Source organism: Cynocephalus volans, chromosome 2 (assembly GCF_027409185.1).
Source record: "Cynocephalus volans isolate mCynVol1 chromosome 2, mCynVol1.pri, whole genome shotgun sequence".
In the NCBI taxonomy this organism is placed as follows: Eukaryota; Metazoa; Chordata; class Mammalia; order Dermoptera; family Cynocephalidae; genus Cynocephalus; species Cynocephalus volans.
The window spans coordinates 179,088,074-179,103,551 of NC_084461.1; the positions used below are offsets into that span (position 1 = coordinate 179,088,074).

At 41.3% G+C, this 15,478-nt stretch overlaps 1 protein-coding gene across 2 annotated transcripts in view; it reads left to right on the top strand.

Moving 5' to 3' along the window:
• The first annotated feature begins 751 nt into the window (after positions 1-751).
• Positions 752-15,478, top strand: part of STX2 (syntaxin 2) — a 54,682-nt gene continuing 39,955 nt past the window's right edge. For both annotated transcript variants that reach the window (XM_063086288.1, XM_063086287.1), the window contains exons 1-2: positions 752-894; positions 14,310-14,384. In XM_063086288.1, the coding sequence (XP_062942358.1) occupies positions 865-894; positions 14,310-14,384 (105 nt within the window). In that variant the 5' untranslated portion in view covers positions 752-864. The remainder of the gene's footprint in view (positions 895-14,309; positions 14,385-15,478) is intronic.

A 15,478-nucleotide genomic window follows, 5' to 3' on the forward strand; every position in this document is an offset into this window, starting at 1 on the left:
TGGGCTGGAACTAATCTATATCCTTTCCCTGTGAGAAACGGTAACTGAGTAGGAGAGTTTTCAGGGAGTTCTGTGAGTTCTTCCAGTGAATTATTGAACTTGAAGGTGGTTTGGGGGATCTCCAGAACTTGAGGCTGTCAGAAGTTAGGGTAGTCTTGGGGACTGTGTAGTTGGTCAAAACCTTCCATGGTCACCTATCTGATGTAGCCACCTCCACGCCCATATCCCCACTTTCTTTTCTCATTTATTTGTCTGCTTCTGTGTTGCCTGATGCATCCCAGGTCCTGGCCCGCAGGTGCGCTCGGCATTAGTCATTCATGCTCTGCTCCTTAGACATTACGCTTGCGACTGTGTCTCTGCTCCTTTATTCGCCCCACAGGCTGGGTGCCGACCCTCAAAAAGAAGGCTCAGCTCATGCATTATCCAAAGCCGCACCCCGCTTATTCTAATAGCTTTGCTAAGTTTGTCACTAGTCACTGGATGATCGGTTTATAAAATAGAGTTAAAAAAAAAAGAAATCAGGAAGGGGCAAACAGCACATCTGACTGCCCCGCCCCGCCCCTTCCTGCTCCGACCTCTCCTTTGCCAGTCGCCCCGCCCACCCTTCCTCTCCCGGATGTCCCCGCCCTCTCGGCGGCTCCGCCCCTCCATCTGGCCCCGCCCCCGGGCTCGCCCCATCCCTCAAGAAGACTCCGGCTGGGCGGGGAACGGGCGCGGGCCGGGCATGCGCAGAGCATGCGGGCCGCGGTTACCGTGGCAGCAGCAGCCCCGAGGGCAGGGCGGTGGGAGCGGAGCTGGCACTGCGGCGGCTGAGGCGGCGCCCGGCAGGCCTGAGCGGCGGGGTACGCCGCCCGGCCGGCGGGGATGCGGGACCGTTTGCCGGACCTGACGGCGGTGAGCGGCGGGCGGGTGACGGTTCGGGCCGGGCCCGTGGGCGGCTGGAGCTCCGGGCGGGGTCCCGAGGGCGGGATCCCAAGGGCGGGGCTCCGGGTGGGGTCCCGAGGGCGTCCTGGGGCGGGGGCTCCGGGCGGCGTCCCTGGCAGGGTCCCGGGCAGGGCGTCGCCCCGCCCGCGGCAGTGCCGCTCCATTGGGCTAGCGGGGGCTGGTGTTACCCGAGCGGGGTCTCAGTAGCCTCTCTGACTCTGGCCGCGCTCATTTCAGCAGTTGGGGACCCGGAGTTTTTAAGAGTGTAAACAGTTGGCCCAGAGTCACAGGGAACGGCCCCAAGCCTAGGAATTTCCTCCATCGTTTGGCCCTGCACGCATCACAGCCAGAGAGGACTTGTCTGCCGCCCGCCCCAGCGGGTGTCGTCCCCCGGGAACAGGCCGTGTCTCCTGCCCCCCGCTTTGTCCCTAGGGCCTCACACTGGATCAACAGGGTGGGGTGGAATAAGCGCCACGCAGATGAGGGCGCCTTATGGTGCTGGGTGCTTGGGGTGGGGCGAGGCATGGGCAACTCGGGTCTTAGGTTTCCCCAGTAAGTAGTTTGCTTTGGGGAACTAGGACTGGGTGTTTGCTCTTTCTTAATACACTTCACACACCCGGCTAGTTCATAGGAACTCAGTGAACGGTACAGCAAATTACCGTTTACTTTAGCAAGAGAAAAGCAGTTCGCTTAAAAAAATGGAACGATTTTTGATACATTCTCCCTGCGTAAAGATGACAACATGAGACGGTGACAGCGAAACTTCAGTGGATGTTTATAGAATGTGTTACGAGTCGAAAGATTATTAGGCCAACAGAAGTAATTATGACTTTTTTTTCTATAAAGATGACCGGTAAGGGGATCTTAACCCTTGACTTGGTGTTGTCAGCACCACACTCACCAAGTGAGCTAAATGGCCATCCCTATGTAGGGATCGGAACCCGTGGCCTTGGTGTTATCAGCACCGCACTCTCCCGAGTGAGCCATGGGCCGGCCCCCAGTGACTTCTTCTTATACAAGTTCTAATTTGACCTGAGTGTGCACTTTGTATTTTGTTTTTCCAGTACACAGATAGAGCGACTGCTCTGTGAATTTCTGGCAGCCTAGGGGCTAGGTTGCTAAGGCTCACTGCCCTAAGACATTCATCGCATGTGATGAATTAACCTCTCTCCTTTGCTTCTGGAATCGAGCTGTGATGTACCCGCTTGGGAGAATAGATAATAGTCACTCAGATCATTGTCTGTGTCCTATCGGTCAGATGAGGAACTCTGATTGAGAAAGGCAATTAATTCATCCTTAGAATCGGAGAAATTATGCTTTATACTCATTCTGAGAAAGTTTCTTCATAGTGATTTTTCTTTCTTTTCCCTTTATTAGTGGTCAAATATTTTGTACCTTCCCTGCAGTCCTCGGATCAACATCATATTAAACCTAGCAAATTACTGTTGCATTGTCGAACTCTATAGATTATCTTTTAGTACCACCTAGTAGGAACTCAAGGTATTTGTTAAATGAAATGCTGAATGTCAGTGAACATCAGAGCTGTGACTATTTTAGCAAATAATAGCCAAATTTATGTAATATAGGGGAATAGTAAGAAAGATCTGTCAGTAGAATATATAAGCAGCTTTTCTTGGCTTGATTAGCTGAAAGTAAATAAGGCAATTGCTTATTACTTTTTCAGTTTATGTATATCCCAACTCATCCTGAAACAGTGTTAGTAAGAACATGTAAATCGGTTTTGTTCTAGAATTTTAGAGCTAGAAGTGACCTTATCTAGTCTAGTATCATCCTGCTTTTAGATGAGTGGACTGAGCAGTAGGAGAGCAAATTAGTGGAAGTTTCTACTTCTGTAATTGTCTAATCTTGAGCAAGTACTTCTTAATCCTTTCAATACTTCATTTTCGTGTACATAAAATGGGGATGATACTATCTCTCTTGTCTTCCTCACAGAGGGAGTTGTGAAACATAAAATTACCTAGGGGGAAGGTGGAAGGGAGAAAGTGCCATATAATTATAAGTGCTATTAATTTTCACTAGGTTTTATGTTTGCAGGAAGTTATAAAAAGCAACCTTCTCCCTAGTATAAAATAGTAAGTCAAAATTGAATTTGATAGACTTAAAGTTTAACAACTTTTAATATTTAAAAATCCATCTTAAAGTTACCAGATATGTTTAAATTTTTTTTTCAGAAAATGTGTCCTTTCCAAGTAGTTCTTGGAGTAGTTTGGTGTCTTTTGGTAGGTAAGGTTTCATATTTAATTTTGGTAGTTAAAGTGTCTCATCTACAGTGTCCACAGGAACAAAATGTTTGTGATGCCTCCAAAAAGTTTCCTTTATTGGCTATACTTTTTTCTAAGAAAAAGGTACCACTACTTGGAAAGGACTTAAAACTTAGTTTGTCCAATACAATTTGTATTGACAAATTTTATATTGGCAGATTTAGCTGCTTTTCTTTTTGAGCAGCCAATCATTTGCACACAGAAAGTTTGAGTGATTTGCTCAATATCTTCTAGACTCTGAATCCAGAAGGGTGTTGTTTCTGATTTACTAAAAGTAAAAGACCCACCCATCCAACAGATAACTTGAGTGTCAGGTCTCTATTAGGTAATGTGCTAGGTTCAGGGGACACAAAAATGAATTGAGCACATACAGTAGGTGCATGAAGCCTAGGGGAGGAAGAGTGAAGAAGGCATAAGAAAATGTATTTTAGGATGTAAGTAAATCAAAACAGAATAGCTATTCTACATGATAATGGCCCCCAATATATTTTGATTACCTTTTTAAAAAAGTTTGTGTTTGCAAATGGATATATTTATTTTAGTGAAGAATAGAGAAACAACAGATTTTAACTGTGGGAATTATTTGCATGATAATAAACATAAATACATGGTAGGTATGTGGTATTCATTAGCAGACCTAAGAGAAATGAGGGAATTACTATTTTTTGTTCCTCGGTTTAGGGTGATGAGTTGCAAATATAATTTTTTTAAAGGGCAGGAAACACTGCCCAGATATTTTAAAATTATTTTTGGACAGCTCAGATTTGCACATATAGCGTAGAGTGTTGAATAGTAAAGGTTCAGATTCCAATTTATAAAATAACATTTAAAAAAATATTTAACTGGAACTTAAAATACTAGGAATTTTATAGTATGTTTATAATTTCACATATGAACACATTTATAGTTTTATATATGCATATGTTTATAGTTTATTTTATTGCTTTTTCTGTTTTATTTTTTTTGACAGCTGGTCGGTATGGGGATCCGAACCCATGTCCTTGGTATTGTAAGGTGGCACTCTAATCAACTGAGCTAACTGGCCAGCCACATATTTATAGTTTAGTATTTTATAATTTATTCAGTCCTGCCAAATTTTATATTTTGTTTATTCTCATATAGTTTCTACAGTTTAATCTGTAGTTTCTCCATTTTTAACTATGATAAGATTATTCATTTGCACATGTAAATGTGTCCTTTTTAAAAAAAAAGTAGCAAAACCTATACATTTTCATAGATTAATTACTTCTTGTTCTTATCTTCAGGTCTATTCTGAATTTAAAGACTAGGAAGTCTAAGAGAGGGTTTCCCTCCTTAGCGCAGATCACCTTGCTCCAGTCGTGAGATGCTTCTTGTGTGTTTGGATGTGCCCTCCTCCCTCCGTGCTTTGCACATGCTGCTCCCACTGCCGAGACCATTGGACTTCTCCCTCTTTGCCTTTCTCTGCCTGCCTCACCTTTAGGCCTCAGCTCAAGCATTGCTACCAGGAAGTCTTCCTGCCCTCCTTTCCTCTGTGTCCCCAGAGATGGCCCATCCTCTTGTCTCTGGGCATTCTGAACACAGATGCAGTCCTGTTTCTCTTCCTGCACCTGACCCGGACTCTTCAACCTTTTCAGGGCAGACTTATGGTGTCGTTTTTGCTCTGAAGCCTTGGGATTAGTGGCTGATCCAGAGCATCTGCTGGGTGTTTATTGAATCAGTGAGTTTCCATTTGAAAATGCCCATGGTAGGAAAAATGTAGATGCCAATGGAATCTGTTGTCTTCAAGGCTGTTTGGGTTGCAAGGGATATAAGCCCATTAGCTGCGACAGAAAAGGAAGAGATTTATGAAAAGGTGGAGTGGTGTCTTCCAGATTTCGAGGGCATGAGGGAGTGGAACTAGGGCAGAGTGAACAAATGAGGCCGTCCTTGTGGCGTGCCCATTCTGCGCCTGCTGTGTCTCAATCCGTGTGTGTCTCTCTGTTTCCTGTTTTGTTTGTCCTGTTGTGCGTGCTTTCTCCACTCTCTACCGCTTATCTCTGTCCTCCTCTTTGCTCTACCTTCATTCACTCGACTGTTCTTTACTGAATGTATGCTATGTGCCAGGTGCTGTTTCAGGCTTGATGCATGAGTTGTGAAAGAATCCCTTGCCCTCATAGAACTTGTAGTGGGGGAGATGGACAATAAACCAGTAAGCAAATTAATAATAAAATATCTTCTGTGGTTACTGCTGTGAAAGAAAGAAAACAGGGTGAATGGGTGTGGGTGTAGACTGCTTTGGACAGGCTAATCAGAGGATGGCAAGGTGGAGTTGAGATTTGAATAAGGAGGAGCAGCTTGGACAAGTCCGGGGAAGAGCCTTAGGCAGAAGGCATGACCAACCCATTGGCCCTGAGGTGGGAGTGAATTAGTGTGAAGGGTGGAGAGGTGACTAGGTATGTATGTATGTATATATGTATGTATATCCCAGAGAATAATGGTAATGTGTGCATAAGAAGACATGCAAGAATGTTGTTTTGTTGTATTGTTACTGATGGTAAAATATTGGACACAGTAGAACATGCATGAGTACTTTGTGGCGTGTTTATATAATGGAGAACTGTGCAGCACTTAAGATGAATGTATGGGGTTGAACCACATGGTGTCAACATTTAACAGAAACAAGGCTGATATTTGAATGTTTATCCTGCACTTTGATACTTTGGATATCAAATATGTAATATTGGAGAGTATTCCCAGTGCTTTTATTAAGTGTTTGCTACAAATGGTTTTGTTATTTACAAAACATAAACATGGCTATTGTGCAGGTATTACACTATGTCAGCATCAAAAATTGAACATGGGCATTCATTGAAGACAGGGATAATGTAGTTTAGGCCTAAAGCCAAAATATCATTGTTTTGGTAGACATTTTTGTTTGTTTGTTTCTTTATTATGAATGGAAAAGCAAAGAGAGTATTTTTGAGTCTATTTCCTAATATCTTACAGTTTTGAGAATTCTAGGTAGAAATAAAATATAAGTAGAGGTTTACAAGTGTGAATAAGAAATAAAACAGTAGAGAAAATATATTCCTAGTCCTATGGCTTGTTCTTGGACTACAGGTAGAGGTGTAAGTTTATCCATGTTGTTGTGAATAGCAGAATTTCATTCTTTTTTATGGCAGAGTGGTATTCCATTTTGTATACATAACACATTTTGCTTATTCAGTCATCCCTCTATGGACATTTTGGTTGATTCCAGCTCTTGGCTGTTGTAAATAGAGCTATGGTAAACATGGGAGTGCAGGTGTCCCCTCAATATGATGCTTTCCATTCCTTTGGGTATAAACCAGCAGTGGGATGGCTGGATTATACGGTAGTTCTTTCAGTAGTTGTTTGAGGAACCTCCATACTGTTTTCCGTAATGGCTGCACTAATTTACAGTCCTACCAACACTGTAGGAGGGTACCCCTTTCCCAGCATCCTTACCAGCATTTGTTATTCTCTGTCCTTTTGCTAAGAGCCAGACTAACTTGGATGAGATGATATCTCAGTATGGTTTTGATTTGCATTTCCCTGATGCTGAGTGATGCTGAGCATTTTTTCATGTGTCTGTTGGCCATTTATATATCTTCCTTTGAGAAATACCTCTGCAGCTCCTTTGCCCATTTTTAAGTTGGGTTATTTGTTTTTTTGCTGTTAAGTTGTTTGAGTTCCTTGTATTCTTCATATTAATCCCTTGTCAGATACATAGTTTACAAATATTTTCTCCCATTCTGTAGGTTGTCTTTTTGCTCTGTTGATTGCTTCTTTTGCTGTGCAAAAGCTTTTTAGTTTGATATAATCTCATTTGCTTTTTTTGTTTGTTTGTTTTGTTGCCTGTGCTTTTGGGGTCATATTCATAAAGTCTCTGCCGAGTCCTACTTCATGAAGTGTTTCCCCTAAGGAGTTTTATAGTTTCATGTGTTATGTTTAAGTCTTTAATCTATTTTGAATTGATATTGTCAGTGGCAAGAGGTTCAGGTCTAATTTCATTCTTCTACATATGGAAGTACAGTTTTCCCAGCACCATTTACTGAGGAGGCAGTCTTCTTCCCAGTGTATGTTCTTGTTGCCTTTGTAGTTGGCTGTGAGTATGTGGGTTGATTTCTGGGTTGTCTATTCTGTTCCATTCGTCCGAGTATCTGTTTTTATACTAGCACCATGCTGTTTTGTTTACTATAGCTTTGCAGTATAATTTGAAGTCACGTAGTGTAATATTTCCGGCTTTATTTTTTTTGCTCAGGATTGTTTTGGCTATTCGGGGTCTTTTGTTGTCCCACATGAATGTTAAGATTGTTTTTTCTACTTCTGTGAAGAACGTCATTGGTATTTTGGTGGGGATTACATTGAATCTGCAGATCATTTTGGGTAGTATGGATGTTTTCACAGTGTTAATTCTTCCAATCCAAGAATATGGAATGTCTTTCCATCTTTTTGTGTCCTCTCTTATTTCTTTTTCTGCTAGTTCATTATTGGAGTATAAAAATGCTACTGATATTTTACTAAAATCGTTTATCAGCTCTAAGAGCTTTTTTGTACAGTCTTTAGGTTTTTCTATGTATAGGATCATGTCATCTGCACACAGGGACAGGTACTTGTAGTAATATGTTAAATAGGAATGGCGAGGGTGGGCATCCTTGTGTTGTTCTCAGGATGATATTGGTGGTGGATTTGTTGTGGGTGGCTTTTTATTGTGCTGAGATTCTTTCCTTCTATACCTAGTTTGCTAAGAGTATTTATCATGAAGTGATGTTGGATTTTGTCAAATTCAGCAGTAAAGCCATCCAGTCCTGGGCTTTTCTTTGTTGGGAGACTGCTGATTACCGCTTCAATCTCATTGCTTATTATTGGTCTACTCAGGTTTTATATTTCTTCTTGGTTCAGTCTTGGTAGTTTGTATGTGTCCAGAAATTTCTCCATTTCCTCCAGATTTTCAAATTTGTTGGCATATAATTGTTCATAATAGTCTGTAATGAGTCTTTGTATTTATGGGGTATCGGTTGTAATGTCTTCTCCTTCATTCTGCTTTTTGTTATTTGGGTCTTTTCTTATTTTAGTTAGCCTAGCAAATGGTTTATCTATTTTGTTTATCTTCTCAAAAAATCAACTTTTTGTTTCATTTATCTTTTTTATCATTTTCTGGGTCTCTATTCATTTAGTTCTGCTCTGATCTTAATTATTTCTTTCCATTTACTATTTTTGGGATTGGATTGTTTTTGTTTTTCTGGTTCTTTGAGTTGTAGAGTTAGGCTGTTTATTTGAAATCTTCCTATTCTTTTGGTGTGTTTATTGCAATAAACTTCTCTCTTACTACTGCTTTTGCCATATCCCACAGGTTTTGGTATGATGTGTCTTTATTTTCATTAGTTTCAAGACATTTTTTGATTTCCTGTTTAATTTCTTCATGGACCCATAGGTTGTTCAGGAGGAGGATGTTTAATTTTCATGGGTCTGTATAGTTTCCAGAGTTTTACTTGTTACTCATTTCTAGTTTTGATCCATTGTGGTCTGAAAAGAAACTTGAAATGATTTCAGTTTTTTAAAATTGGCTGTGAGTTGATTTGTGACCTAACATGTAGTCTGTCCGGGAGAATGTTCTATGGGCTGTTGAGAAGAATGTATATTCTGTTGTTAGATGAAAAGTTCTGTCAATATCTTCCAAGTCCAGTTGGTCTACAGTGTAGTTTAAATCCTGTGTTTCTCTGTTGATTTGTTGCCCAGATGATCTGTTCAGTGTTGAGAGAGGTGTGTTCAGGTCCTTCAGTATTATTGTATTGGGGTCTTTGGGGTCTATATCTTTCTTAGTTCTGATAGTGTTTATATATCTGGGGGCTCAGGTGTTGGAGGCATATATATTTATGATATGTCTTGCTGGATAGATTCCTTTTTTATTATATAATGCCCTTCTTTGTATCTTTTTATAGTTTTTGACTTAGTCTATTTTATCTGACATAAGAATAGCTACTCCTGCTCATTTTTGGTTTCCAATTGTGTGGTATATCTTTTTCCATCCCTTCACTATTAGTATGTGTGTGTCTTTACAGGTGAGATGAGTGTCTTGAAGACAGCATATAGTTGGGTCTAGCTTTTTAATCCAGTCAGTCTGTGTCTTTTGAGTGGGGAATTTAATCCATTTACATTTAGAGTTGTTATTGAAATTTATTGTCTTACTCCTTTAATTGCTTTTAATTAATTAATTGACATTTAATTGCTTTTTGTATGGCTGATTTAAATATCTTTTGTTCCTTTCTTCCTCTTTTATTATATGTGTTTGGTGTTCATTGTTTTTTTTTATGGTGATATGATATAGTTTATTTCTCTTTCTTGCCTGCACATCTGCTCTACTACTGATGTTTGTTGTTTCTTGAGTATTCATGGTGGTGATTATCATTTTTTGGGTACCAGGTGCAGGACTTCCTCAGGATTTCTTGTAGGGTTGGTTATGTGGTGGTGAACTCCTGCAGTTTTTGTTTATCTGGGAAATACATTATATCCCCTTCACTTCTGAAGGATAGCCTTGCTGGGTATAGAATTCTTGGCAGGCATTTTTTTGTTTTCATACTTTGAGTATATCATCCCATTCTTTTCTGTTCTGTAGGGTTTCTGTTGAGAAGTCTACTGTTAGTGTAATGGTGACTCCCTTATAGGTGACTTGATGCTTTTCTCTTGCTGTTTTTAGGATTCTCTCTTTATCTTTGACTTTTGATAGTTTGACTACAGTGTGTCCTGGAGAGGACCTTTTCAGATTGAATCTGTTTAGGGATTTTTAAACCTCTTGGATCAGGAAGTCTGTGTCTCTACCAATACCTGGGAAGTTTTCCATTATTGTTTCATTGAATATATTTTCAATGGCTTTTCCTTTCTTTTCCCCATCTGGAACACCCATGATTCAGATGTTTGTGCACTTAAGGTTGTCTGCTATTTCTCTTAGATATTCTTCATTTTCTTTCTTTCTTTCTTTTTTTTTTTTTGTCATCTTGGGTTATTTGAAAAAGACTGTCTAAAAGATCAGAAATTCTTCTGCTTTCTCTAGCCTGTTGCTTATGTTCTATATTGTAGTTTTTATTTCATTGAATAAGTCTTTCAGTTCCAGGAGTTCTGCTACATTCTTTTTTATGGTATTTATCACTTTGTAAATTTCTTCCTTCATGTCCTGGATTGTTTTTCTCATTTTGTAGTGTTGTCTGAGTCTTCTAGTATCTCACTGAGTTTCTTTAAGATTGTTACTCAGAATTCCTTTTTAGACATTTCTAGGATTTCCTGTTGTTTGGGGTCTGGTATTTGAGAATTACAGTATTCCTTTGGTGGTGTCATATTTTCTTTATTTTATTTTATTTTTTTGTATTTCTGGTATCCCTACATTGTTTTCTACTCACCGGGTGAAGCATTTGCTGCTTTGATTATTCTGGGGGTGGCTTTTGAGGAGAGAGACTCCCTTCTGTAGATTTGTTGTATATTGCTAGTTGGGTGGGGTGTTTTAATTTTGGTTCCAAGTAGACTCAGTTTCAGTAGTTCCGGGTAGACTCAGTAGTTCCGGGGGGTGCTAGCAGCTCTGTCTGTGGCTGGGGCCTTGAGCGTGGCTGGGCCTATTTGGGTGGGTGGGGGCCATGTGGGTGGCTGTGGCAGCTGGAACTGTGTGGGTGGCTGGATGGCTGCCCCCATACTTGTTGGTGTGGCCATTTGGGTAACTGTGGTGGCTGGTACCATATGGTCAGCTGGAGGTCTGGGATTCCGTGGGTGGCTGGATGGCTGGGCCTACAGTGACAGTTAGGGCTGCACTGGCAGCTGGGTGATTGAAGTCATGTGGGTGGCTGGGCTGGACTGTGTGGTGGGGTGAGTTGTTCAGCATGAACTCTTGTGTGGATGAAGGGCCACAACTCTGGGACTAGACCTGCTTTTAGTATTTTTAAGACAAGGAATTTTGTAAAGTCAAATAGACATGGCTTCAACTACTGTGTCTACCACCTCCAAGCTCTAAGACTTTGGGCACATTCCTTAGCCACTGAGTTTGTGCTCTGATGTGTGAAATGGAGATAGTAATATATGCCGTACATGATGGTTGCTAGGAGGATTAACTGAGATACCTGAAGTGCTTCCTGTGCTCCTGGATGCCAGCAGTCAATACCCATTAGCAGCTCTTTTCTTTTCTTTTTTCTCTTAAAACAATGTGGGATCCTGAAAAAAGGTGTTGAAGTGTTTGTGGGTTTACTTTACAGTTACTTTCTGCTGCTTGCTAGTTGATTGCCATTTTGTCTTAAAGTGCTTCTTGGCTTAGAGGTAAGAAAATGGTATGGACTAGAAATCATTTTAAAAGCCTTTATTGGTTGGGCCGGCCCCGTGGCACACTCGGGAGAGTGCGGCGCTTGGGAGCGCAGCAGCGCTCCCGCCGCGGGTTCGGATCCTATATAGGAATGGCCGATGCGCTCACTGGCTGAGTGCGGTGCGGGCGACACCACACCAAGGGTTGCGATCCCCTTACCGGTCACAAACAGACCAAAAAAAATAAATAAATAAAAAAGCCTTTATTGGTTTATGTACTACATGTGAAAATAATGCTACCCTGAAAATACTGGTGGATATCTTATCCTTACAAGCCTGTCTATGAAGGAGGTAGAACGGTCATTATCTCCAGTTCATAGGCAGGAGGCAGAGACTCAGACAAGTTAATGGACTGGTGGGGAGGGGGTTAGAATGTAGATCTTCAGCTCCTGATCCAGTGTTCTTTCTTCTACATTATGCTGTTTTTGTGCTGAAAGAGTTATGGATAAATGTCTTGATTAATTAGCATAGTTGGTTAAGGAAAGGATGGCACTAATGTGCTTCAGCCTTTACTTGGTGGATTCCTATCCTCAGGCTGCTGTGACAAAGGACCACGAAGTGAGTGGCTTAAAACAACAGAAATTTATTCTCTTGAGTACTTGAGGCGAGAGTCTGAAATCCAGGTGTTGTACCCTCTAAAACCCGTAGGGGAGAATCCTTCCTAGCCTCTTCTAGATTCTGGTGGTGGCCCACAGTCCTCGGCTTTCCTTGGCTTGTAGGCGCATCGCTCCAATCTCCGCCTGTCTTCATGTGGCCTTCTTCCCCCTTCTCCCTGTGTGTCTCTGTCTTTTATAAGAACACCAGTCATATTGGGTTAGGGACTAACCCTCCTCCAGTATGACCTCATCTTAACAATTACATCTGCAACAACCCTATTCCCAAATATGGTTCACATGCTGAGGTGCTGGGGATTAGGACTTCAACATATATTTTTTGGGGACACATTCAACCCATACCCTGGGCCTGTTAACATAGCACAAGTAAAACATTTTCACTAGCGATACTCCCTAATTCCAGGTATCTTTCTTGACAACTGGCTTAGGGAAACTCAGGGCACTGCTGGGAATACCACTTACACCGGACTCCCCGGGGAGTCCATGTGAGTAAATATGCACAGTTCTGAGAGGCCCCTATCTTCACGGGGTGCTTGTCTAAAGGAGTCTAATGTAGGTAGATTTCTCCTTTTTCCTTGAACTGTGCCTTGGCTGTCCCAGTGTGATCAGCCTGGTGATAAAGCAGTCCTTACCCTCTTCTCTTGAGAGCTGTATGTAAGTGAGCTCATTGCTTTCTATCTCAGGGCAGCACGTTTTCTTTCCCTTTCTCCAAACAGGGGCCCTCAGCAAAAAGAAGATGACACTCAGAGATGTACATCCTTAAGGGGGGAAGAGATTGTTATGGATTTTTAGGCCAAATTGATTTTGCTTTAGTGAGGATCCTGGATGGTACAGGGGATGGATTTGCTGTACTTTCTTAACATTTTTATTCCATTTTGCATATTTTTCTTAGCTAAATTTTAGCAGAATTTTGTTTCCAAATTTTTCCTGGATTGTAGATCAATAAAACTATACTTCAGACTTTCAGTGGGTAAAGAGTGCTTGATTTTTATCAGGATTATAAAAATTCCTGAAGTTCTGTCCACCTCAGCGTTTGTAAGTCTGGAATTGAGCTGACTCATCTGGCCAGTCACTGGGGGGAAGATTCAGAGCAGGCCCCTCCCCTGTGGCTCTGGCAGGTCACATCTCACTAGTGGACCCATATCTCAAGATATCAGTTCCCCAGGGGCTTATTTTGTTATCTCCTCTCACCTTTAGCCATAGATAAAAGTGTCTTTCTTGATTATTTTGACTGCCTAGAAGGGTGGAGGTCTCTGGTCCAGCAGCATTTGCATCACCTGCAACTTGATAAAATGTAAATTTTCCACCTAGGCCTGGGAGTCTGTCACCACAGCCCTCCAGGAGACTCAGGCAAGGAAAGCCTGAGGGCACCTGGTCCTAAAGTATCTTTGATTCTTTATTCTTTGATGTTATCTTAAACTGACTTCTAAATATAGTATCATTCTGGCTCTTCGCCAGTATCTATGCAGTTGCTTTCTTCCTCAGTTTTACTTATTTAGTTCTTTTTAATACTCTACCTTTTCTGAAGTGTTTATTGATTATTGGTATGGGTATGAATGAAGAATGCAGTAGTATCTGTGAAAGTTTTTTGATAATTATTACATTCTCTAGAAAAGTTGACTAGTGATGTATTTCTAATCTTTATAGAAAATATGCAATACAAGCAGTTTCACTTTTTGAAAATAAAAGTAGCATGTATTATATTGACTTACATGGTGGAGATGAATGCTTCTGACCTGCTCAGTTCTGAGAAATCCAGTCTTGTTTCATGGCTTCCACCCTTCCCCTCCTGGCTTCAGCTGTAGTCTGTTGTGCTAAAAATGTTGCAGAATTAAGGGCTGGCTCACTCGGGAGAGTGTGAATTAAGGGCTGGCTCACTCGGGAGAGTGTGGTGCTGGTAACACCAAGGCCACGGGTTTGGATCCCTATATAGGGATGGCCGGTTAGCTCAATTGGGAGAGCGTGGTGCTGACAACACCAAGTCAAGGGTTACGATCCCTTACTGGTCATCTTTTTAAAAAAAATTTTTTTTGAGGAATTAAATTGTCCTGGATAGTGTACACTGCTGATTTGTTACCATTTGGTGCTGTAGTGAGTTGAGATCCTGTGGTAACTGAATTATAAAAATTTTCACAATCTGAATTTTACCTTTTATATTTTTCCATTTTAGTGTAGGAAAAATGATGATGGAGACATAACTATTGTTGTTGAAAAGGACCATTTTATGGATGATTTCTTCCATCAGGTAAGAGCATTTAATGAAACACCGTCATAGGCTTTTTTCTTTATCATAGTTAATATAATTGTCATTTGTCCTATTTGAAATAATACTAAAATTATGTTTTTTATTTTTATTTTTTAAATTAAAATTTTTTTTATTGCTACAAACTACAGAAACTGAAACTAATATTTTTAAAAGTTGCTGTATGAATTATGTAAGTTCTCTAGAATTTTTAGAACTACAGAATATTAGTTAATATTGAAAGAAATGCAAATCCTTGTTCCTGATAGTAGCCCAGGAGTGGGATTGGGTGCTGTGGTAGATTGTGACACAGAGCATAGGGATAGCCCTCTGCTCCCCCTGGCGAGGAGGCTATGCCTGGGGCTGACGTGCACATGCTTCTCTCTCTGACTTGCCCTTGGGTATTGCTAGATAGCCCTGCCTCCAGTTGCAGGCCACCTCTGGGAGAACCTGCCACACCGTTTGATGGATTTTTAAAAGGTTCTTACCACAAGATCACAAATTCTCAGGACTGAGGACTTCTTGGCCCTTCAGCAAGTGGAAGTCCTGGCCGCTGGGTGCTGCTGGAAGCAGGTGTGCACTAGTGTGTGAAGGTGTGTGCAGCTCACGTGCTTGCTGCTGCTTCTGCTGTCCTTGCCATATAGAGATCGCACAGATCACAAAGTTCATGTGGCATATTTTCTAAAATCTTTGATTGGACAGTTATATATTTGCTTATGTATAAGGTATCTCAGAAGAGAAGAGAAGAGAAGTCACAAATGACCTAGTGGCTGATATTTTGAAGTGTAGAAAACTTTCAAATACATAAGTGTGGAACTTCTGCTCTGCCAGCCAGGCCGTCAGTCAGTTTGGTCTGTATCTGAGGTATGGTCACCCGGCCCCATTTCTAGAACCGCATCCCTTGAATCCGGATCCAACCTGCAACCTCCTTCACCAGCAGACCTTTTCCTTTCCCTCTTATCTCTCCAGTGCTTCTCTTAGGCTTACACCCTGTTTGAATTCTTTTTTTTTCTTTTAAAATATTTTATTAGAGGAAATAATCTAGTGGTTATATCTTTTACTTCCACAACACCAAAGCTTCCCAAGGACAGAAACCA